The sequence below is a fragment of the Ambystoma mexicanum genome, chromosome 5q (assembly GCF_040938575.1).
Source record: "Ambystoma mexicanum isolate Mex_15411 chromosome 5q, UKY_AmexF1_1, whole genome shotgun sequence".
Lineage (NCBI taxonomy): Eukaryota > Metazoa > Chordata > Amphibia > Caudata > Ambystomatidae > Ambystoma > Ambystoma mexicanum.
Window position 1 is genome coordinate 504,379,274 of NC_090933.1, and position 24,855 is coordinate 504,404,128.

Below are 24,855 nucleotides of genomic sequence, written 5' to 3' on the forward strand. Positions count from 1 at the left end.
TTATCTTCATGTTGTCTAGCAGCTAAGTCTCCTAGGCGATATTGCCATTGAGATGAGATTTCAGCTTCTCTCTCCATTCTTTTAGTTACAGCATCATTTATTTTCTCCATATTATCAACTTTTGAAATAAGAGTGTTCAATAGTGCGTCTTGATCTTTTATGGCATCATATAAGGAGTCGTATAATTTTACAAAAGGAATTAGGGCTAAAGATGTTGCATCCAATACATTATTATGTATTTGAATCCCTGCAGCCACTGACAGATTAGATTTCGTTTTTGAATCTTTATTTTGCTCTGGGGATAAAATTGGTTGCAAGCCTTCATGCATAGATTGTTCCAAGGGAAACTAACATGTTTTGTTGTGTAAATTGTGATTACTGGAGTGTGCCGGATTGTTACCAACTGGCACAAATGCTCTTGTGGGTATAGAATGGATTTGTCCACAGAGGCAGGCTGTGTATTTCCTAAAGTGTCACCTAGATGGAAACATTGTGATAGACTTTTTGGGGTGACTAATACCAGTGGAGTTGGCGTCAGTTTGTTGTTGCCTTCCTTGATTCCGCGATTACAAGGCGTTGAACATTTTTCCACAGATGTATTGGAGAAACTATTGATCAGTTTCTCTTTGATTACATGAAAGTATGCAGTCAGACGCTCTGTGAGTCAAGCTTCTCTCGCTACGAGATCTATTTTATGTGAGCTGTGTGACGAACGCACAGAAGTTGGCCTTTTGGAAGGAAGCTCGAAAGTCAGAGGTTGAGAGTGGGCTGGATTTAAGCCCGTCTGACGCACGTCTCCCATCTTTATCTGCTGAGTCTGGCCTTCTATTTGCTGTATAACAGAAGCACAGTTGTCAGCATCAGAAGCTGTTTCTTTTTATCGGGTGATTGGGTGACGATCCGTGATTTCAATGGCGTCCACTGGCATAAAGTTTACTCCTTCTTTCTTGGAGAAGGTATGTTTTTCCATATTGGCCTCACATATGTTAAATATAGATTTAGATGATGGCACAGGTAGGTAGCCTTTGTTTAGTGGAGGTGCATTTGCAATGGTATTTTTCGGGTAATTAGCAAGCAGCATGTTAGGCGCAGGAGCATTAATAGGGGGAACAAAGACTAATCGAGATCCTCTAACATCATCTGGAGAAATGTGTATTTGCATAAATTCTGTATCTGTCACATCAAATGGTGATTGGAACAAAGAAGTATTGACCACAATAGGTATACTGGCGTTAGTGTCTTGTGCCTCAATAGAAAAGACCCCTGGTTGTTCAATTGGACTTCCTCCTTTTGTCTCCGGGACCAACGCGCTTTCCGTCGTGTTTGTGGATGAAAGCGCAGCCGATTTCTCTGATACCGATCCGATGGTTAATGGCAACTTAAATGAGTTATTTATATCCTCATTCAGGGTTTTATTTAATAAAATCGGGTCAAGAGGTGGGTTAAGCAATTCACTGAGAGGTAAATTCTGAGTGGCATGAGGGGATATAGGAACTCCCATTCCCACAATCACCTCGCAATTTTACTTTCGTTTTCCCGAGGGTAACTTGAGTGGACTTGAGCTTTCCTCTCTGGATCTGCTGTCTTCAGGGTTGCGCCTCCAGCGCACAACAGCCGGATAACAGCCAATAGGCTTAACTCCAAAGGGCTTTACGCTGCAAGGGTGGTTTAGCTCTCAATAAGTAGCCGCAGATGGTCACGTGATTAGTCACGTGATGGAGCAAAGCCCCGCCTCCTCCAGGAAGCAGGAAACGTCCGAGCAAGGGCTCTCAGCTCGCAGTGCAACGGACTCAGCGTTGAGGAAGCGTTTCCAGGTAAAATGCAGCCTTTGTCTATGCAGCAGCACACGCCGCTCGGGCGGTTTAGCTCTCAATAAGTAGCCGCAGATGGTCACGTGATTAGTCACGTGATGGAGCAAAGTCCAGCCTCCTCCAGGAAGCAGGAAACGTCCGAGCAAGAGCTCTCAGTGCAACGGACTCAGCGTTGAGTTGAGGAAGCGTTTCCAGGTAAAATGCAGCCTTTGTCTCTGCAGCAGCACACGCCGCTCGGGCAGTTTAGCTCTCAATAAGTAGCTGCAGATGGTCACGTGATTAGTCACGTGATGCAGCAAAGTCCCGCCTCCTCCAGGAAGCAGGAAACGTCCGAGCAAGAGCTCTCAGCTCGCAGTGCAAAGGACTCAGCGTTGAGTTGAGGAAGCGTTTCCAGGTAAAATGCAGCCTTTGTCTCTGCAGCAGCACACGCCGCTCGGGCGGTTTAGTTCTCAATAAGTAGCCGCAGATGGTCACGTGATTAGTCACGTGATGCAGCAAAGTCCCGCCTCCTCCAGGAAGCAGGAAACGTCCGAGCAAGAGCTCTCAGCTCACAGTGCAACTGACTCAGCGTTGAGTTGAGGAAGCGTTCCCAGGTAAAATGCAGCCTTTGTCTCTGCAGCAGCACACCACATAAGCCAATGTTAATGGTGTCCTTGACCTTGTGATTAAACCTTTAAACAAAATGCACCTCGACTGATCCGTGTTTTGATGCTTTGAGAAGAAAGGAAGACAACTCAAGGAGCATGGAAGCATTCTCGCTGTACTAGGTTTCAACAAACCACTGGTGGATTATGTAAATCGACACTCAAAGTTGCTCTTATGTGACATTTCCTTTAGTTTATGCACAGGGGTTCTTGCAACTATACGAGTACAAATACCCAACTCTACCCTTTTGCTGCAGAGTTGATGAGGCACAAACTGGGCCTGTGCTTGTTCTACACCTGATCCGAGGAAGAATATGGGGCACAGCAGAAGACTGCCCAGAAGCTGCTTTTCATGGACATGATCTGAAAAGGAATACAGGATATCGTAGAAGGCATCCCTGGTGTCGCTTTCTGTGCACTTGATTGAAGGTCAACCGTTTTGAGTGCTGCCAAGAGGCACCTTGGTTAGGGTCTAAGATTCCCATCAAACACCAGCCAATAGAATGAACATGCTTTCATCGAAGTAGTAAGTGCTTGCAAATCTATAGTGAATTCACTCTCCAAAAATCTTCTTTAAATCCCAGAGACCAGGACAGTGCCCCCCCCCCCACACACACACACACATACACACACACACACACACACATACACACACACAAAGAAAAGAACGTAAGCATTAGTGGTCTTTGTGTACACTTGGGCTATTTAATAATAAATATTACAATATTTGACATAAAGCTACTCTGATAAAATGTAGTTCCCTTTTAAACATCAGTTTAGCAGCTGCCGCATATTCAGTGATGCACAAGGCCCACCTCTCAATTTCGAAACATATTTATTGATATACAGTACAAAAAAATCCATTCACCACTCGTACCTTGGACTGCATAGTAAGATTTTCTTTTGCTGCTATTTATTTACAAAAAAGGGTTATTTTAGTGCAAAAAAACATTTAATGTACTAGATGCAGCACTTGAGGCACATCCCCCACTCACCTTTTGTTCAGAACTAACTAATCGAGACTATTACATCTTGGGCCGCCAGCCACTAATGAATTGTAAGATTTTCTTAACTTGCAATTTACTCAGCTTGAAATCCTCCGAGAGGATCTCTTCTGTGAGCTGAAGTAGTAAGTTCCCGTCTATCTTTTCAGTCATAAAGAGGGTTAAGACGTCTTCTGGCAGACCAATGAACCGTAGCGATTTAGATACCTCTTCAATTGATAACCCAGAGAGGTCCAATGGAGGTTGCCACGGAGAACCGTCCCCACAAGACCGGGGTGCTAGTTGCATGTGGAGGGGAGAAGAGAAGGGATACGAAATTGAAAAGATGTCCTGCTTGTCCTTCTTAGCAAAATAATCTTCTTCCAAGTGATCCGGTGAGCATGTCTGAGATCCCTGCTCAGCCCCATCTATTTTCATGTTCATAGGTAAGAGTTCAAGGTTGGGTTTCTCATCGTGTGACTTTGGTGTGCGTGGGGGTAAGGCAGGGCACGACTGGCTTTGCATTGTGCTGGCTTCAACAGGAATCCTCTCACCAGAACATTCTAATGAGTAGCTGGCTGACTTTGGACAACCAGCTGGTAAGCTATTGAACTCTTTTGCTATCAGCTGAGGACACCCAGCTGAGAGTTCACATGCACTGAAGTCAAAGGATGCAGGCAAGTTCCTCTTTGGTGTGCTCGGCGTCTTTTGTCGGGGGTAGCTGTAATAACTTCGACACTGATCCAGCAGAAAATCATTCCTACTCAAGCCCTCTGTTGCACCACAAAAGCGGTTTGGCCAGGACAGCCTAGTTGGTAGGACATTAGAAGGGGGACTTCCAAAGGGAGACTTGCTCTCAAGTTCTGCTGACTCAGTCTTCATCCAGTTGCAGGGGTAGCACGAAACTGGGGCCTTCTCAGAAGGTTGGGATATGTTGTCACTTTCTGTTATGCCACTGAAAACAAGGTGGAAAAAACAACAAAAAAGGTGATTAATAAAAAGTGAAGCAAACCAGTTAATGTAGACCAATGGCATCCATCAAGAAGACATTTGACCGGTTTTAACTTTACAACAAACACTAACAGTAGACCTTAGAGTGTACAATGAAGCAAATGAAAGGTCTAAAATAAATTCAAAACTATTTGGGAAAACTCGAACTCTGATTTGTCTGTTCAACAAACTTAGGGACAGATTACAAAAACTTCACAGACAAGAGCAATATTATGACATACCTCTCAAGTCACACGCTTTGGCGGATGCCGCCCGCCCCTTGAGTCACTTGACTCACGGGCCAAGCTCCTTGGCTGCCCACAGTCATCAATGGGTTCACACCCACCGAAAACAAAACTGTTTTCACCCGCTCTGCCCGCTGGAAAGGCTGAGAGGTATGTTATGGTATATACCGGTCGTTCGGCTTTTACAGTTGCACACTTCCTAAATGTGTAGCTGCACTGATGCATTGGCATGCGCTCCCTACCCCCGTCCAAGTACGTGAATACCCCTCGTCAGAGTTAATTGGTGAGATGATCCAAGAACTTTGCCAAAACACCAAACCACACTGCAGAGTGCACATAATGTATGCCATGCAATGGCTGGTGAAAATTCTGCATCTCTTGGTGGTTGGTTTGACCCAGTGCATGTTCCATAAAAAGAAATTGGCAGGGCAAGCAGGCTGCCCTTTTGCCATTTGCTCTACCATTCATGTTTGAATAATAAAGACACTGAGTTGCCAGTTGGACTTGTGCTTTTCCTGCACAAATCACTTCAGCACAGAGTGCAACATATTACCACAAACAAACATTCTAAACCTTTCTTCACAAATACATTGATACGATTAGCGACACACATATGCACAGCGACTGCCATCCCTGAGGCTGTATAGGCAGTTAGGTCTATACAAATTTATATTCAATGAGCTTTCCATGGAATAAAATGTAATTAGAAATCGCAAATATTTGTATGCTTTAACAATGTAACTGTTTATTTGACAAAAATCAAGCGTGAGTTAAAACACACGCCACATAACCCATGCACATTCCCACACAGCTCACTGAGTTGACATTTTCTAGCATGTTGCGTCTACCGAGATTTTCATTTTGCCCCATAAAGTTTTAAGAAGTCACATTGGGAACATATGAAAATATACAAAGTGTGTACGCGAATAGATGGATATTGTAGGTGTATCGCAATATACAGTAATACTCCATAGATCCGACGCAAAGGCTGAAGGGCTATGCATCATTTAGGAGCAGTGCATACATTTCCAGACAAGGAAGCGAGCCGTCCCATACAATTTTAAAACAGATTTCTCAATACTAAATATAAGAGTTGGTTGTTGGTCCATAGTAATTCCAGTAATCTCTGATTTACATGCTATAAATCCACGCTGGTCATTGGGACAGATTTTCCCGGATCCAAGATCCAGCAAAAAACATCTTCCCAGATCCACGAAATCTATTTGTGCCCAATAATGTAAGTGATCTGCCGAAACCAGGATTCAAACTCAGGTCATAAGGAACAAGGACGAGAGACTTACCGATTAGACTACTAGATCGTCTGGTTAGAGCACTTGTGAATATTCTGGTTAGGATTCTACTCGGCAGAAAATATTCAAGTACAGCTTTGTACTGACACCCAGCTCATTTTAGGGCTAACCTCAGCCACCTCTTCTCCCTCTCATCTCTGTCTGTCTGCCTGTCTGCCATTCAGGAGCGGTGTGCCGCCAATGATCTCTGCCTTAATGCCAGTAAGACCGAGATTCTCCTCATCGGCACACCCGCTCCCTCTTTTCCGGTCACTCTCTGGCCGGCCTCTCTGGACCCTCCCCCTGCTCCTACCTGTGAGGCTAAAAACCTCGGGGTCATCTTTGACACCACACTCTCCTTCTCTCCTCACATCTCTGATGTCTCTAAGAAGTCACACTACCTACCAGCTGCACCTCCACAGAGGTATTCTTCCTTTCCTCTCCTTCCCCCAGAAGCTCACCGTCTCCAGAGCTCTGGTTCTCTTCAGGCTGCACTACTTACTGCAACAGCCTCTTTCTAAATCTACCTGCCTCTACTCTCTGCAACTTATCCAAAACAGGACTGTGCGACTTGTCCTTGGCCTCAAGCCCAGGGATAGTATCTCTCCAGGACTGAAATCTCTGCACTGGCTCCTAGTGGCTGCGAGGATTACGTTCAAAACCATCTGCATTGTCCGCAAGGCCTTCTGGGGCCCCAATACCTTCAACTCTCTCTTCCTAAATATCTTCCTTCTCGAGCCCTTCGCTCAGCCGCCTCCAACTCACTCAGGGTCAGTTGCTTCTCCAAGCAACGAGTTGGTGGTAGATCTCTTTCTTCTGCTGGGGCCTCCCTCTGGAACAGCCTCCCTGGATCCCTGAAACTCGAGGAGAATCATCTCCGGTTCTGGAGACACCTCAAAACCTTTCTCTTTGCTTCTGCTTTTTCTCCTCCTCTGCCCTGCTGACTTCCTGACTGAATCTGACACTGCACTGGTTACCTGTGAAGTGGGAGAATGGGAGAAAAGACTCCCCCCAATCTCCTCGCGCCCCTGGCCTAGAGGATCGGGACCCAGACACCCGCCACAAGATGAATTTGTCTATCTGCTAGACGACCAAATACCTTGGTACAAGAACATACGGATGTGCCCACCAGCCTGCCCGCCAGCCTGCCCTGCTGAAGCCGACACCTGCGGCATGGATGAACTCGACTAAGCCCTTCAAATATAAGACCTACATCGTTAGGGATGCCATGACGACCTAGCCAACTGTCAGAACACCTGTGCAACCATGCACACTGGACACCCCCACACCAATCCACACGAAGAACATACTCAGTGCTATGACGTAGGTGACGGACACACCCACTGACGCGCATCTTTATTATTTTTCACATAGGTTCTCTGAAATGCAGAAACGCAAGACGCACAAAGCACTCGTTTACATGCTTGCTGACGCTTCTCCCGACCCTTGCATCGTGATGAAAATATAACGAAGACATGATACTGCCTACGAAGCAATGTGACACCGCAACATAAGTGCCGTGCATTACACATCCCCACCTATGAACCAGGCCCAAGTAGGCCGCAAGCAAGAGCCTCCATGAACACTCGGCGAGCAAGAGTACAATTGCTGACCCTGCAGAACGAGCCCAGCGAGAACTGATAGCCAAGGGAGCGATGTTGCAACTCGTATGCTACCAGCCGACGCCAAGGTCACACCTGTAAGCAAAGCCAGACACGCAGAGGCAAATACAACTTTAAATGTGCAGAATTCTGCCTCAGCCACGGTCTCTCCTCACGTGACCAAGCCAAACCTGACAGGGTGCCAGACCAACGAGGGAGAAGTTGCCTGGGTCCCACGTCTGAGACACAGACTGCAACAATGAAATGACCCAATGGACACCTACAGCGATGGGAATGGTCTGCTCTCAGGCATATGAGCAAATCCACGCATTGTCTGCACGAACACATAGTTACATATTGTTGCAAATGACAGGTACACCGCGAGCTGGGAACAACGATGATCCCAGGCTGGGGGGCTCGCGAGTGGACCAATCAGAACATGGGGCACTCATCACTGACGCCACTAGCATTAGCCAATCATTAGGGGTCTTTGTGTAACAATTTTCAAGTATCTAATAGAAGGCACAACCCAAGTATACCACCTGACTGACCCTTAACCACTAACAATCTTCTCTATACGTATGCTATACTAACCCTACCACTCGAGGAAGCAATCCAGAGTGGCAATAGGTTTTTTGCTAACTTTCCCAGGTGACGCAAGTAGCGCGTCATACTGAGGCAAAAGGGGCCTGCGAGCCCCACGAATTTCGAGAGTCTGGACGGACACGTGCGATCCTAGACCCATCCATGCCGTTATTCAATAAACAGCAGAACCACCTTGCTTCTTGTGTGTGTCTCATACTCATTTTTGGGATACGCGGGAGGAGTTGGGGCCTCCCAGCCCAGAGGTCCGTGGAAGGCCCAGCCGACCCCGGGAGAAACTCCCCGACAAGTTGGAGGCACTGCTGAGATCTGTTTACAATCTACCTTTTATTTTATTTTTCCGAGGACTCTCGTTGCGAGGAGGCCCGGCGGCGCGGCCCCCTCTGCCGCTGCCCCCTTTTTGAGGACTACAGGACCATTGCCGGAACTGCGAGAAGACCGGACAGCGCAATCCGGATATTGGCCCTCGGGAGCCGGTTGAGAAGTATCCCGCCCGCGGTTGGCGAGTGTCCAGACGTGGTCCAGACGAGGGGAGGTGGCGAGCCGCTTGGAGGGGCGCACGCAGTCGAGCGGCCACGCATCAAGAGAACTTGGTGAGTATGCCACACCCAACAAGCAATGTGAAATTGTGAGGGAGGGGGGAGGAATGGAATAAGGGAGGTGGGAGGTGTTACCAAGGTGCGCGGCGAAGATTTGATAAATTAGTGTTGACGGTGAAGTGAATGGTAGCTGGACAAGTGCAAGAGCAGTCCGCTACGCTACGAAGAAGAGTGGGCAGAGCACGAAAATATCACGTGCGGCCGCTCGTAGACACTGATTGGCCTAGGTCGCGACCACCTGTAAGGGTGTGTGTGTGTGTGTTTGTGTGGTTTCCTACGAATTGGCGATTATTGATCAATGAGTAGATGAGGATCCCTATTGATCGAGCAGAGAAACTCGATAGATAGATGACGTTTTCCTGTAGGCGGTAGCTAACTGGTTGCCTAATACGGAAGATAATTGGCTGGTTAAGCCCTCCTGTTGAGGGGCGTATCACACGCGAGGCGACGCAGCGTGCGCAGTCTGATTATATTATTGGTTACCTTGTTCCAGGCGTGACAAGAGGACAGCTGTGGGGTTAACAGGGATAAATAACAAAACTTATTTCGCACTTTCTGAAATGTGAAAAGAACTTACCGGTAGTTTTGGAAGAGGTTGGTGACGTCACCTGTAGGGCTTTCATAGGATACCTCGAGCACACAGCATTGTTGAAGAAGTGGTGGGGAAGCGAATAGTGGTAAGGGAGTGGGGACGGAGGTCAACGGCAACGATTAGATCGGGGCAAGGTGGAGAGGGGGACGTGACCGCGCACGGAGAACGCCGGCCACGACGAGTTGGGAAAGAGGAGGAGGGGTGAAGAATAGTGGGACGGCTGTATAAGCACGTCACACAGGGCACGCAGCCGCAGGGGGCTACGTGCGCCTTGGCCGTAGGGGGCCGTAACGGTGTTAGGTGAGAGAAACAAAGACAGAAAAGAATACATAATTGCAAATGTCATATTTGATTACTTTCTTTTAGCGGACGATCGCAAGTCCCCAAAACTACGGGGCCAGGTAAAATATCTGAAATTGTATAGAGTTCATTATTAGCCAGGTAACCACTACTATATCAAGGGAGGCTAACAACAGAGTGCTACCATGTCATACGGGATAGGATCGGAAGGGTGGGGGAACACCCTCACTACCCCGCTACAGCATATATGTAAAACACTGTCACCCCATAGGGAGAAACTGATTAAATACAGCATAGAATGGACACAGGGGACGGACAAAAAAATGACGACACCCTGGCGGCCTAACGGCAGTTTCGACCCATATGTCCAGCACTCACTATTGACCCATCTACATAACACATACAAGGGGAAGAAGTTGACGCACCATGTGGAGGTGTTTAACTTATGGAGGATGTTCCAAGGGTCCCGACCAGGACCGACCGGAATGTTCACTGTGGGGGAAACAAAGGAGGAGAAGAAGGTTAAGGAGGAAGAAGAGAATGGGGAAAAAGAGAGTGAAAGCACACAGTCCACGGAGAAAGGACAAGAGGGAGGAGAAAAGCCTAGCAAAATAAATGAAACAGAAATAAAAAAGGAACAGGGCGACGACATGCCCTTAGCGAAAGTAGTGAAAAAGGAGGAAGGGGGGTTATATCCCATAACGGAACTACGAGATGTAGTGAGACAACAATTAAGGGCGGCTGAGGGGTATTCGAACCCAGCATACAGCCCACCACCATATACAGCTACAGGTGGCTACACGGGGGGGGTAGGGGGAGGCGACAAGTACGGTAGGGTCAACTTATACGAAGATGCCAGCAGGGGAAGGGAAGACTAGCGAAGAACAAATTGCAGCCATAGGACACGAGTGGGTGGCTGCGCAGGTATTATTAAAATTGCGAGGTTCATTAACAGGAGAAGAGAAGGAGGTAGTAAGAAAAATGAACGAGGATAATGAGAGTAAGAGCAAGATAAAAGGGGAAGGGGGAAAAGGAAGGAAGGGGAGCTGTTACGAGAAGAAGAGGAGATTTTGGAGGAACGATTAGCGGAGTTAAGGAATGAGCGAAACGCCCTGATCAAACAGCTTGAGAGGGAGGAAAGAGAGAGAAGAAGAGAAAGGAAAGAAAGTAAGAATGAGTTGGAAAAAATGAGGGAACGAACTGAAGAACGAAAGAAGGAAGCTGAAAGGGTGACGGCAGCAGCAGAAAGGGTATCTCGAGCAGCACAGCGCGACAAGGAAAGGGAGGAAGAAGAGAAAGAAAAGGAAATGGAAATATGGAAGAGGAAAATACTATCAGAAACCACAAAGAAATACGAAGAAGGAAGGGTGATAGAAAGCATATTAGAACGGGAAAGAGAGAGATGGGAAAGGAGGAGAGAGGAAGAAAGGCTATTAGAAAAGATGAGTAGTGAAGTAATGGAGGAATTAAAAAAGAAAAGAGAGGAAATAGGTGGAGAAATAGTAGAGAAAAAAGAAGGGGAAAGAGGAGAGGGGAGAGTGGAATAAGGAAATATGTAAGCAGGGACACAGAAGTAGCAACAACATCAGCGCAAAGGGGAGCAATTGGTAAAGAAGAAGTGGGAGGAACGGATTTAATAGATTTAAAAACAGTGACGATTCGGGGGAAAAAGACAGATTGGGGGTTGTCGCTCCTGGATGATTTTTGCAGTGAGGAAGAAGAAGGAATGAGGAGAGGAGGAAGAAACGGGGAAAGGGAAAGCTTAGATAAATTGTACATCACCCGGACCAACAGGGAATCACCATGGGCCTGCAGAAGGAAGGAAGAACTGGGGGGAAGTGAGGAAGAAGAGCAAGGAATGGTGGGAAGGCACACACGTGTAGCTACACCCTCATCATCCCGCCCAACATGTCCACCTACACCCGCACCCGCCCCCGACGAACACACACCATACGCTGGCAGGCTTAGAGATCTCCCAGGATGCAGGCAGGAAGAACGAACACAAACGCCCACATCAAATAAAGGAAATAATAAACGAAGGGGAAGAGATGAAGGGGAAACAGCTATGAGCGGGGGAAATATGGACATAACAGACGACGTAGACGACACGGAAGAAGAGGAGGGGTATATGGACTCAACACCGCGACACCCGGGGGGTCAGATAGGACACAACCTGATGCCACTTTTGGAGAGAGGAGGGGTTAGACCACAATACGTCCCTTGGAAGCATGCAGACAAGGAAAATATAAAGTGTAGGCTCCCATCACTAAGTGGAGGAGCAGGGAAATGGATACATGAGATGGAAAAACACACTGCAGGACAGAAACTGGCAGTAGGAGACGTGAAGGTCCTACTAATATCAATATTAGGGGATGCAGCAGATGACATCTGGAAGAGAGCTGGCTTCCCCGGGGTCACAATAACAAACACATCACACGACGGGGCGCCATTTGCAAACTGCAGACATGCATTATGGCAAGCACTAAGGGTACAATACCCGGACACCTCAGACATAGGAGCAATTACATCACGCAAGATGCGTGAGAACGAAGATCCTGTTGATTATATCCAGGAAATTCAAGAGAAGTGGCGTATGGAAGCTAGAGAGCAGTGGGACAAGACATCGGCAATATTCTATCATATACTAATACAAGGGCTTCCGGAGGCAGTGCAGAAACAGTTGAAGAAAGTAGTGGGGATGGAAGCAAAGGTTTGGCCGGAAATACAACTGACGATAGTACATCATTGTAGGACGTGGCAAGAAAAGATGAAACAAAAGGAAGAAGATAGAAAAGCGGAAGAGGCTAAATTAGTGCAGAAAAAACTGACTAAGTACACGATGGAAGGTGCACTAATAACTACACCTACAACAATGACACCAAACCCCACGCAAGTAGTGGCCGCACAAGATCCCTCCCAAATACAATCACCACAAATTATAACACAACAGCTGCCACCACCCCCACCATACGCGGCTAATATGGGAGGAGGATACTCGACATCAGGAGCTGGATATTATAATTACAACAGGGGAAGGGGAGGAATGATGAGGGGGAGGGGATATGGCTATAATGCACAACAGCAAGGGGGAGGATTCAGAAGCTTCTACCCCATTGGGCAACCAGTATACCAGGATAATTCAGGAAGTTTCCCATGGCAGACCAGGGAACCACCTGTATGTTGGATTTGTGGAATGTTAGGACACATGTCACGCACATGTAGGATGAGACCCTCCACACCAGTGTGGGGGGAACAAGGACAACAAGGGCCTACAAGGGAACAGCAGGGTTACCAACAACAGCAGGGAATGCCACAGGGCAGCACGCAGCAACAGTTAGTAACACAACAACAGCCACAGACATATTCGCTACCGCAACAACAGGTAGCGATATCACAACAACACCAAGTGCAGCAAGTACAGCAGCCCACTCAAATACAGGACCATAAGGTAACATCGACCAATACACAGCTACAGCAAACACAACTGGGAAGGGTGACTGTCCTGGGACACAACCCTTACACAGGAAGTGGTCAATCATTATACCCACAATAGGACAGCCCACAGACGTCCTTGGTGTGTCCCATCCTGTCGGTAACACCTAATAGTGCGGAGGAACCACGCTTTGAGGTAACGATAGGTGACAAAAAATTATCATTCCTTGTTGATAGTGGGGCAACCCGGTCTTGCATAAGGGAAGGTAAATTTAAGATGTCAGGTGAGGCCATGAACACCCAAGGATTCTCTGGGGCTAGGGGGTTGGTTCCCTTTACTGATAACATCTCCTTATCAATAGGGGATTATGACATGTCCGTCCCGCTCCTATATTCAAGGGAGTCGCCAGTAAACATACTTGGGAGAGACATTATGAGCAGGTTAAATATGACAATCTCCTTCACGGAGGATGGCATAATTTGTTCCACCCCAGGAATAAACATGCTCACTGCACGGCAAATTATGCAAGCATACTGTGGGCAGACAGTGACTCGGGCTGAGCCAGTAGATGGCGAACTGTTCCAGTACGGAACAGACATGGCATTCGCATGGATGCCAGGAATAGAAGGGAAGATCTGGAGGAGGCCAGCAGCCTATTTGTTCAGACCTGAGACACCAGCCAATGAACCGGAAGGAGAGGTGATTTCAGTGAGCATCGAGAGCATTATAGCGACTGCTGATTATATCGCAGTACATGCCCAAGACCGGGAAGGGAGAGCATGGAGGGCAGTGATAGTGCTGGCTGAGGGATGCAGGCTCACCCAGGTGTCCGATGAGGAGCTCTTCTCAGAAGACAAGGAAGAGGGTGAAATGGTATTTATGATGAGTGTAGATATATGGCTAAGAGTGACATACAAGCAAGTGGCACAGAAAATTTCCATGGCACTTGAAGCACCCGCATCTACCCCAGTTTCCTTTTACGAGGAAGATATGGCAAAAGTTCCAACATCACTGTGGACCACTAGTCCCTATGACGTGGGCTGCATAAAGAGTATCGGGGGAGTAAGAATAAAACTGAAAAAGGGTGCAATACTCCCTAGAGTGAAGCAAGACCCACTATCAAAAGAGGCAGATGAGGGCATATACGAAACAATAACAGCCCTAAGAAATAACGGCATACTGGTACCATCAGAATCACCATGTAACATGGCCGTGTACCCAGTGCGCAAAGCTAAAGGAGGGTCTTGGCGTTTTATCCAGGACCTCAGGCCCTTGAAGAACATTGTGGAAGCAGAATACCCCATAGCAGCAAAGCCGGCCACAATATTATGTGGAATTCCAGCAGAGGCCTCACGGTTTACAGTGATTGACCTCAAAAAGGCCTTTTTCTCAATACCCCTGCATCCAGATTCACAAGACTTGACAAGCTTCCCTTACAGAAACACAAAATGGAAACACACCAGGTTACCACAAGGGTACTGCGAGTCGCCCTCAATTTTCAACAGAGTAATACAGATGGACTTGGGAAACGTTGAACTGGCAAGTACGGTGCTGCAATATGTTGACGACATAATAATTTGCAGCACAAGCGAGAAAAGGTGCAGGGAGGACTCATTGAAAATGCTGACAATATTGGCAGAAAAAGGTTTCAAGGTAGACAAAGAAAAGTTACAGTACTGTCAGGAACAGGTATTATACATTGGTCAACTAATATCCCAACACGGAAGAAAGATTGCACCACAAAGAGCACAGGCTATATCAAACACGCCATTGCCGCAAACAGTGAGGGAGCTGCAGCAGTTCCTGGGATTGTGCAACTACTGTAGAGCATGGGTTTTTGATTACAGCTCATACATAGGACCCATACTTGAAGCATTGAGAGAAGCAAACAAAGGGGAGAAAAAATTGGGGTGGACAAGGGAAATGAAGGAAGCATTTGACGAGTTAAAAAACGCGATATCAACTGCTCCGGTACTGGCCACCCCGGATTATGAACAAATCTTTTCACATTGCGACTCAGCAGTAATGAAAGCAGTAGTGGCTCAGAAAACAAGCATGGGATACAAGCCAATAGCGTTCTACAGCAGTCACTTGGACCCTGTTATGTTAGGTCATTTCCCTAGTGAACAAGGTCTTGCCGCAGCTGCCTTCGCGGTAGAGAAATCATCATCTATTACAATGGGGTGCCCAACCACACTATTCGTGGAGCATGCACTATTTGCAATATTGAACAAGCCTAAGTCCACACTAACCACGCAGAGGGGGTCAGGTTATGAAATCATCTTATCTAGACCAGAACTATCCATTTTTAAATGCAGTACAGTTAACCCTGCAAGGTTTATAGCGGAAGTCATTGAGGAAGGTGATTATGCTCACGACTGTACGCAGACTACCGAAATGTACTCCTGTACTAGAAAAGTTGAAGAGGATGCGCTCAATTGAGGAGAGCTCCTGTTCATTGATGGGTCATCAACAATAGACCAGAGTGATGGGATAAGGAGAAAAGCCATCTTTGATAAAGTTGCTTCAAAGTGCTTTTATTCTGCAAATTGCAATTCAATTCGATTTCTCATTTAGTTAACGAATGGTTAAACTTCACCAATTCGTTTTGTGCTGATAGAATGGCAAAGAAAAATAACCTAGGGCTAATGCATTTCGGAATGGTAACATTCCTTCCTCAGAGCCAGGTTAAATGTACACGAGCATACAAAAAAATCTTTCTGTTAGAATATTTTGAAAAACATCAAATATATATGCATTCAGGAGAACAGGCTACCCACAATTGACAAACACTTTGAAGCAACTTTATCAAAGATGGCTTTACTGTCATTTATATTCTAAAAACAAATGTTCTAACCCTATTGGGGGAATTTAGGTGTGCAGCCCACACCGAAGGCTAATAAGCCTAGGTCCTTTCTCTTTCAACACATCAATGTACCATCACTAGTGGTGCCCCAAAAACATGTGAACATGGCCAACTTCCCCAAATGGATGAAGGGAACAAGAGGAAGAAGAGATCGGTACAATCACAGAGGGGTTCGGACAACGACAACAACAACAATAATGTCCTGAACAGGAAAAAGAGACAAGGGGAACCTCTGACAGGAAACTACCTGTGGGGAAGGTCAGAAACAGCACTCACTTCTATCCCACCAGAACACAGATTATTTAGCAGAGCCGCAATGTTCTTCTCGTCAATAATACACCCTGGACTACAAGCTTATGCAAATGCTAAATGGCTCCAGATAACCCGATGGGAACTGATGATGACCATTAATTCAACAGTAAACAGATTCAACGCAATAAAAGAGGAACTACGAGCGGTGAGGATGGTAGCACTAGAGAACAGATATGTATTGGATCTCCTTACAGCGATGGAGGGAGGAGTTTGCGCAAAGATAGGACAATCATACTGCACATTTATTCCTGCTAACGATGCCGACAATGGTACACTCACCGAAGCAGTATCACAACTGGCCCAGATGCACTCCAAAATGATGGAAGAAAGTAAAGGAGTGAAGAAGGACGATAGCTGGTTTTCATTGTTATGGTCATGGATGCCATCATGGCTGTCAGACGGGCTGAAGATTATAGTTGGATGTATAATACTGGCTGGGGCTGCATTGATTATAATAAGGTTCTGGAAGGCCCGGAAGGCACGCACTACAGACAAAATGGTTGGTATGCACCCCTTGATGCCAACTGATGATGACCAGCACACAGACACCATAATAAAGGAAAGAGAGAAACTGCGCAAACAGAACATCACCAACCACCTGGACCCGCCATCCGTAAAGCTCGAAAACCCAAGAAACCCGAGGAGCTACATCGGGAGATGGGTATACTGCAAACCGGGAGGAAGTTGTGTATATATGTATTGGTCATTTGAGGACCGTGTCAACCACTATGGACACCTGGGAGGAGTAACTAAAATATGGAGAGTAAGAGGAGATAAAGAAAAGGATATGTTTGTGGTCCACAAGTCGACCAGAGGGGGGACTGAAGTGGGAGAATGGGAGAAAAGACTCCACCCAATCTCCTCGCGCCCCTGGCCTAGAGGATCGCGACCCAGACACCCGCCACGAGATGAATTTGTCTATCTGCCAGACGACCAAATACCTTGGTACAAGAACATACGGATGTGCCCACCAGCCTGCCCGCCAGCCTGCCCTGCTCAAGCCGACACCTGCGGCATGGATGAACTCGACTAAGCCCTTCAACAGTAAGGACCTACATCGTTAGAGATGCCATGACGACCTAGCCAACTGTCAGAACACCCGTGCAACCATGCACACTGCACACCCCCACACCAAACCACACAAAGAACATACTCAGTGCTATGACGTAGGTGACGGACACACCCACTGACGCGCATCTTTATTATTTTTCACATAGGTTCTCCGAAATGCAGAAACGCAAGACGCACAAAGCACTCGTTTACATGCTTGCTGACGCTTCTCCCGACCCTTGCATCGTGATGAAAATATAACAAAGACATGATACTGCCTACGAAGCAATGTGGCACCACAACATAAGTGCCATGCATTACACATCCCCACCTATGAACCAGGCCCAAGTAGGCCGCAAGCAAGAGTCTCCATGAACACTCGGCGAGCAAGAGTACAATTGCTGACCCTGCAGAACGAGCCCAGCGAGAACTGATAGCCAAGGGAGCGATGTTGCAACTCGTATGCTACCAGCCGACGCCAAGGTCACACCTGTAAGCAAAGCCAGGCACGCAGAGGCAAATACAACTTTAAATGTGCAGAATTCTGCCTCAGCCACGGTCTCTCCTCACGTGACCAAGCCAAACCTGACAGGGTGCCAGACCCACGAGGGAGAAGTCGCCTGGGTCCCACGTCTGAGACACAGGCTGCAACAATGAAATGACCCAATGGACACCTACAGCGATGGGAATGGTCTGCTCTCCGGCATATGAGCAAATCCACGCATTGTCTGCACGAACACATAGTTACATATTGTTGCAAATGCCAGGTACACCGCGAGCTGGGAACAACGATGGTCCCAGGCTGGGGGGCTCGCGAGTGGACCAATCAGAACATGGGGCACTCATCACTGACGCCACTAACATTAGCCAATCATTAGGGGTCTTCGTGTAACAATTTTCAAGTATCTAATAGAAGGGACAACCCAAGTATACCACCTGACTGACCCTTAACCACTAACAATCTTCTCTATACGTATGCTATACTAACCCTACCACTCGAGGAACCAATCCAGAGTGGCGATAGGTTTTTTGCTAACTTTCCCAGGTGACGCAAGTAGCGCGGCATACTGAGGCAAAAGGGGCCTGCGAGCCCCACAAATTTCGAGAGTCTGGACGGACGCGTACGATCCTAGACCCATCCCTGCCGTTATTCAATAAACAGCAGAACCACCTTGCTTCTTGTGTGTGCCTCATACTCATTTTTGGGATACGGGGAGGAGTTGGGGCCTCCCAGCCCGGAGGTCCGCGGAAGGCCCAGCCGACCCCGGGAGAACCTCCTTGACACCTGGCCACCTTCTGATCTATGGCCCAGGTCCTCTCACCTGCCAGCTGCACACCTGCACTGCCTTCCTGGCAACCCCCGCACTCGGGGACTGTTTCTGTATCCCTACAAGTCCCACTAGCAGCACTTGACACCTGTTGTCTGCACTTACCCTTGACACCTGCTGGCCGTACTTTTACTTATTGCTATTTATTTATCCCATGTACTTCAGTGTTCCCCCTGCCCCCTCCCATGCACTTGCACGTTCTGAATGACACCTGGCCTAGTAGGATTGCTGTCCGTCTTCCCTCTATTCCCCCTCTCTTGCCTCATCCCATAGTTAAAAAATGTCTATTTCCAGCACTGCTATAAATTATAACCAAAACCGGGATATAACAGTGCATTTCCAGGCTCTTGTCGTGGCTGTTTTTGCATTTAGGGTGGCCCCAAAGGCTGTTGGGTCATACTTCTTTCCTGGATTTAAGGTCGGCTATAACAAAACTATGATGTAAGAAGATTTATGTAGAAATCTTTGGCATTAGTTTAAAAGCAGCCACCACAGTTGTACACACATTCGTTCCTACGTCTCGTCATTGATGTAAATGTATACAATGAATTTCCATCTACGCTTGCCTGCAAATGTTGCTCTAAGCGCACCAAGTCTACACAGTTTTACATTCATTAAAGAAGACACACACCTAGTCAAAGATTTAGCCTGAATCAAATAGCTGACAATTTCACTATTAAGGGGGTCTTAGGAAAGGGTGGGAACTTCTAAGAGAGCACACTTCTAAGTCCCCTCTGTGTCATGGTGTGAAAGTATCAAATAGTTATATGTTTATATTATCTGACCTAGAAGAACATGACTGATGTAAGCACCAAAGACTCCATTCCACGGTTTCTCCCATTTCTTTTTACATAACTCACGAATCCATGGTAACTAAGAGATTAAAGTAAGTGGAAATCTATTTGGCAAATCTCTCTGAGGGAAGGTTTATTCCAGTGAGAGCTGCCCTCCCCACATTTGACCTGTTATCTTGTAATGTAGCTGTGCTTAGTCAAAAAATGAACAATAATGACTTAGTGTCCTTTCTTAAACTTTATGTGGCGATATGCCTGCAGGAAACATGGTCATGTGTGGCCCCCACATCTGGATGACCTTTCTTCTCCGTGCCATGTAGCAAAGTGTAACAATCGAGGCATACAATTAAGGGTTTATGTACCATGGATTTGTTGGATTGTTTTTCTTCATTTACATTATCAATTGTTCAGTCTTGTAAATGTTGGAATTGGTACCGAATGATAATTGGAAAGTTTTGCTAATTATTTTTCATCAGTGTACAAAAGGGAGAAACGTTATCTAAACATTTTGACTCGTGTAATTACGCAGTGTACAGCTGACAAAATAATCAAGTTCCCTCTATTAGTAGTTTATGGTGATTTCTTTTTTTTTTTTTTTGCAAAACATTTGTATTGGTTTTCTGAATCAACGTAAACAACATTTCCCATACTCTGCCTCCCCCACATCCCAGCCGGCAAGAGTTCCTTCCTTTTCGGTGGACGATTTTGAGTCATGTGCTGAATGAATCCAAGATTCTGATCTTGTGTGGACACCATTGCAGCATGTAGTTACTTTGTAAGAAAGATAGCACTGCTCCCCAATCTTTCCGGAATTTTTCTTGGCTGCCCTGAATCTTATAAGTTAACCATTCCATTGCAACATATGACCAAACCTTCTGCAGCCAGTCAAAAGTTGACGGTGTGGATTTTTTCAATGTTTGCACTATTGCTAGGCATGCTGCTATCAAAAGGCCCATGAAGTTAAGTTTTTGTGTCTTCGGTACGTCCCTGGAGTGGCGGTCACACATTCCGCATAGCCATACTTCATCCCCCAATTGGCCTATGGGTCTCATTACAAGTTTGCCGGTACAGTAACAAAGGTACCAGTAAGCTTGCCAGTACCGTTGTTACTGTACCGGCAAACTACGAGTTCTGCTTGCGGTTGCCTTTTTTCCCGCCAGGTCTGACCTGGGGGGCGGACCGGCACCCGCGAGCAAAGCATGTTGGATGCACCGGCACCATTCTGAATGGTGCCGGTGCATCTGGCCTCCCCATTCCCATTAAGCCCTATAGGGCTGAAATGGGAATGGGGAGCATTTTATACCGGCGCATGGTAATGGGCAATTACCGGGTCCGGTGGGGCCGTCATGACCTGGTAATTGCCCATTCCTGGGCACTGGTAAAAAGACGACTCCGGCCCCACATTTGTTTAATTTGTTTATAAACTATTGATTTACATTTTTACTCAATTTACAAGTGGATACTTCACAAGTAGGCGTTTTAAATATTCCACTTCTGTCCTATGCTGGCACTAGTGTTCGGCTGGCTAAGAACCCCCAATCTCTGTTAATGCCTTTGGATGGAGACTATGGGCCTCATTACACGGATGGCGGTAAGGGTTTACCGGTACCGGTATTTTACCGGTAAATCCTTACCGCCTTACTACGAGGTCCCTTTGCGGGTTGGGGAATTTAACGCCTGCTTTTTGCAGGCGTTAAAAACCAACCCACAAAGGGACCAGGGAGCTAATTACGGTACCGCAATTTGCGGTACCGTAATTAGCGCCTTCCCCATTCCCATAGAGCCCTATGGGGCAAAAATGGGAATGGGGAAGGGCAATGGTGGAAGGTGGAATTACCGCCCCACCAACTTTGGAAGAGGGCGGTAATTCTCCTTTCCACCAAGGCGGTGCCGGTATTCTACCGGCATGAACCATGGCGCTAATAGCGCCATGGTTCACCGCCATCCGTGTAATGAGGCCCTATGAATTTAGGAAGGCGCAGGACCTTCAAGTTAAAGTCAGTAAACGGTAGTTATGGAATTTTTCATTGATGCAAGAATAAAAAACACTAAACCTTTTTATTACTAAAGAAGCCCTGGCTGTAGTGAAGAAATAGGATTACCAGGGGGTTGGGTTTTACAAATACTTTTAGTAATATGAAGCATATTTCTAAACAGGCTCATCATATAGAGCAGTCTATAGGAAGCATATTTAATTTTGCAAATAAATTTAAAGCACATCCTGTTGTCAATATATTAAAAGAATGGTCACTGTTAAATCAAGAGTTATTGGCCTTTTTGGTGCACATGTAGGGGGATTAGCAACGGCTCAATTTTACATGTTTGGAACCGGTTGTGTATGCTTTTTGGGTCTCCCTGACTTTACAGCAAATTGGTCTTGTTTCAGGGAACTGAGCTTGAACCCTATTGAATACCGATTTACTTTAGCTCCTGTTGCGTTCTTTTTCAATGTAATTTCCAATGGTAAAAGCAGGCTTGACCCAGACACTTTTAAAAGATATCTGGGGGGAGTGACTACGTCATGTACGCTATATGGGTAAAATATATGGTTGACATTTTAGAAGCACATTTTTACTTTTAATCTTCTTGAGGTGGGGTTTGCTTTTAACTTTAACAAATGCCCAATTTGTAAGATAATTGTTTTTCTAATGAAACCTAAGAAAGCAAATAGAGAAGGCATGGAGTTCAAGAAATCATCACATCGATTCGAAGAATGTAGGTCTCCTGTTATTGGTGTCCAATCATATTTAAAGTGTTCTCTGTACTTTACGAATTGTTTCATGGTAACCAAGGATTGTTTTAAATGTTTGTTTTTTTGGCTAAAGATGTATTCAACCCCAAGGAAATCGTATTGGAAACTTTTTTCTGTCCATTTTGCTGTGATCAAGTGGCATCCTCATGCAAGATTTCTTTTTCTACCCGATTTATAGTACAACAAAAAAGTTGTTTGTATTACTCCCTCACATGAGGAAAAGTTAAGATCATCTTGATTGGCTTTTCTATTTCCCCTAAGTGTATCCCCTGAACACTATGCTGGGTCACTTGAGCACTTTGTAGAAAGGGTGATTAATATAGGAAAGGTATTATTACATCAAACATTTTCCTTACTGAAAGTTACAGGGCATCTTGTGTTTTTTAGATACTTTCCTCTATTTAAATAAGTGGGGTGCAAAATCAGCCCCAGAGTGACAGAAATTAAAAGGCCATGAAAGCCCCTACTGTGAGAGTAAAGCTGGCTGATGGGTAAGACCCATTGGAACAGCAGGCCAGTTAAAACATTGTTTTCCAACATTAGGCCTAGTGAATAAACTAAAAGGGGCCTCTCTCAACTTTACCAACATGGAAAGGCATTCAGCTGAAGGAGAGTGTGCCTTAGAACTGAAAACTGCTGAATGTGCCCAATGCATTCCAAAAAACATGTGTTGTGCAAACCTGGACTCAATAGACTGAAATGGTAGAATTTGGCTGAAAAAGACAGATGGCAGCATGTTACAATGAAATTATGCAATACAAGACTGATCTGGAAATCTAGTGAAGCCAAGTGATATTTCATTGACACGAATAGAAACACTTACTTTCCTACAAAGAAACTGACATTAAATAGAAAAGCTTATTTGGTGTTTTAAAATGGACTGCGGTTTCCCCATGTTAAATAACGGCCTGTGTGTGGACAATGCCGAAGGAACGCATGTCTTTTCAACCGTCAGATCAAAGAAATATATTTACCCATGATGGCCCAAATGCAATGTATGGAAATAAAACATATGACATGTAAAACACACCTTTTGATTTCAAAAGATACTGCTTTCAGCTAGCAAATGTGATTGTAGTTTGTTTTTGCAGCTTCCCCCACTGAAAAGCCAGACTGTGTATATGGATTTCTGATCTCAGAGACCTTTGGCCGAGGCCCACCAGGAAAATAAGTGTTTCAGTGAAATCCAAAGAAATACAACAGTTTTTAGATCAAAAGTGTGGAAGGGTCAGATAAGGCAGCCAACGGAACTGCCCTTTCAGGACTGTCATGGCCCAATAAACTGCCTCTCAGAGAATTCTAATGGAACTTCAAAGACTGTGTATAAACAGACAATACGGATAAACAGAGGTCCAAGTAATGTGACTTGTGAGAAAATGAAACTGTTAGGGAGTGATCTGAATGTGAAACTGAGGCTTCTCTATTAATGTCTTGCCATTCAAATAGCATATGACATATTTTCATTAATAATAGGAGAAGCGTGCGTTGTAATGGGCTCATTCAAGACTCATTTCGAAGATCACAAAAAGCCTGTCAGTTCTATGTAAATATCAACAACATTCAATGTGTGTAAATTGAGCTAGAGATGCAAATGCGATTGTGACACTCCTGTAAATGACAGAAATCCAAAACTTGGTCAGCTGATAGAAAGTGAAATTAATGTGTGTTTTGTGAAATTTGATGTTCATAACTATTTAGGTTTATGAATAAACTATGGAAAATGATAGCTCACTCCAGGAAGGTTGTGCCAAATCCAAACTAATTTTAATCGGGCCTGCAGGAGTCGCTGAATCTGAAAATATATAGTTATGGGTGGTTATCTGTAAATTGAAGAAAGTCGTCATGTTGTGACTTCGTGGGAAAGAAAAATGCCGCTTTAAATGTAATTTTAAAAAAATGCATTTTTCTCCTAAATCCCTTGCCCTATCGGCTGGCAGAACCTGGGCTGGAGACGTGGGGGGGAGAAAATGAATGTTCAATCCGATTCATGGGAAAATGGCTTGGCACATCCCCATATTCATAATTTGGGATGCGTCATAAGTACTATATAATAGCATTACCTGATAACCCAAGGAAAAGAGGCTGTTAGGGAACTGGGAGAGCTGCCAAAACCATTGGGGCACCACCTTGCCAGGAGAAAATCATCTGATTGGACGTGACATTTGAGAAGCCAGATGAGGACTGGTTGCTGGTGACTAGCCTTGACAGAAGCCTTTGACCAGACCTGTGCTTTCCAAAGATGAGTCCTGCTGTTTCCCTGAGTGCCCAATAACCAAGGCCTCCCATGTAAGTAGATCGATCCAAATTACAAAAAAAGTGTGGGGGGAATCTACCAGCCTTAATCTTCTTCCTGCATAGTGGATCGGGGCAAAACTGTGCAGACCCTGGCCATATTTGACTTAAAATAGAACTCAATTAATTCTCCTCTAGAAAAACACCATATACATTTTAAACTGAAGCGTGAGGGAAATCAGTATGTTTTAACCCATTCCTTTTCATTAGCGGGTTCTCTTCCATTAGTGGAGGGGGATAAGGAGTAAGAGCGTGTATACCCTTAGCTTATTTAACTAAAAATATAATGTAATCAATTCCCATAGGGTCATTTATCATGGGGTGATTATTTATCAAAATTCGAAATTGACAAAGATTACCCCAGAGCACAG

The 24,855-nt window shown here is 45.7% G+C and overlaps 1 protein-coding gene across 1 annotated transcript in view; it reads right to left on the reverse strand.

Moving 5' to 3' along the window:
• Window positions 1-3,138: 3,138 nt before the first annotated feature.
• GAREM1 (GRB2 associated regulator of MAPK1 subtype 1) overlaps window positions 3,139-24,855 on the reverse strand; it is a 929,300-nt gene continuing 907,583 nt past the window's right edge. Inside the window, exon 6 of the mRNA XM_069620978.1 lies at window positions 3,139-4,393. Within this exon, the coding sequence (XP_069477079.1) occupies window positions 3,481-4,393 (913 nt within the window). The 3' untranslated portion in view covers window positions 3,139-3,480. The remainder of the gene's footprint in view (window positions 4,394-24,855) is intronic.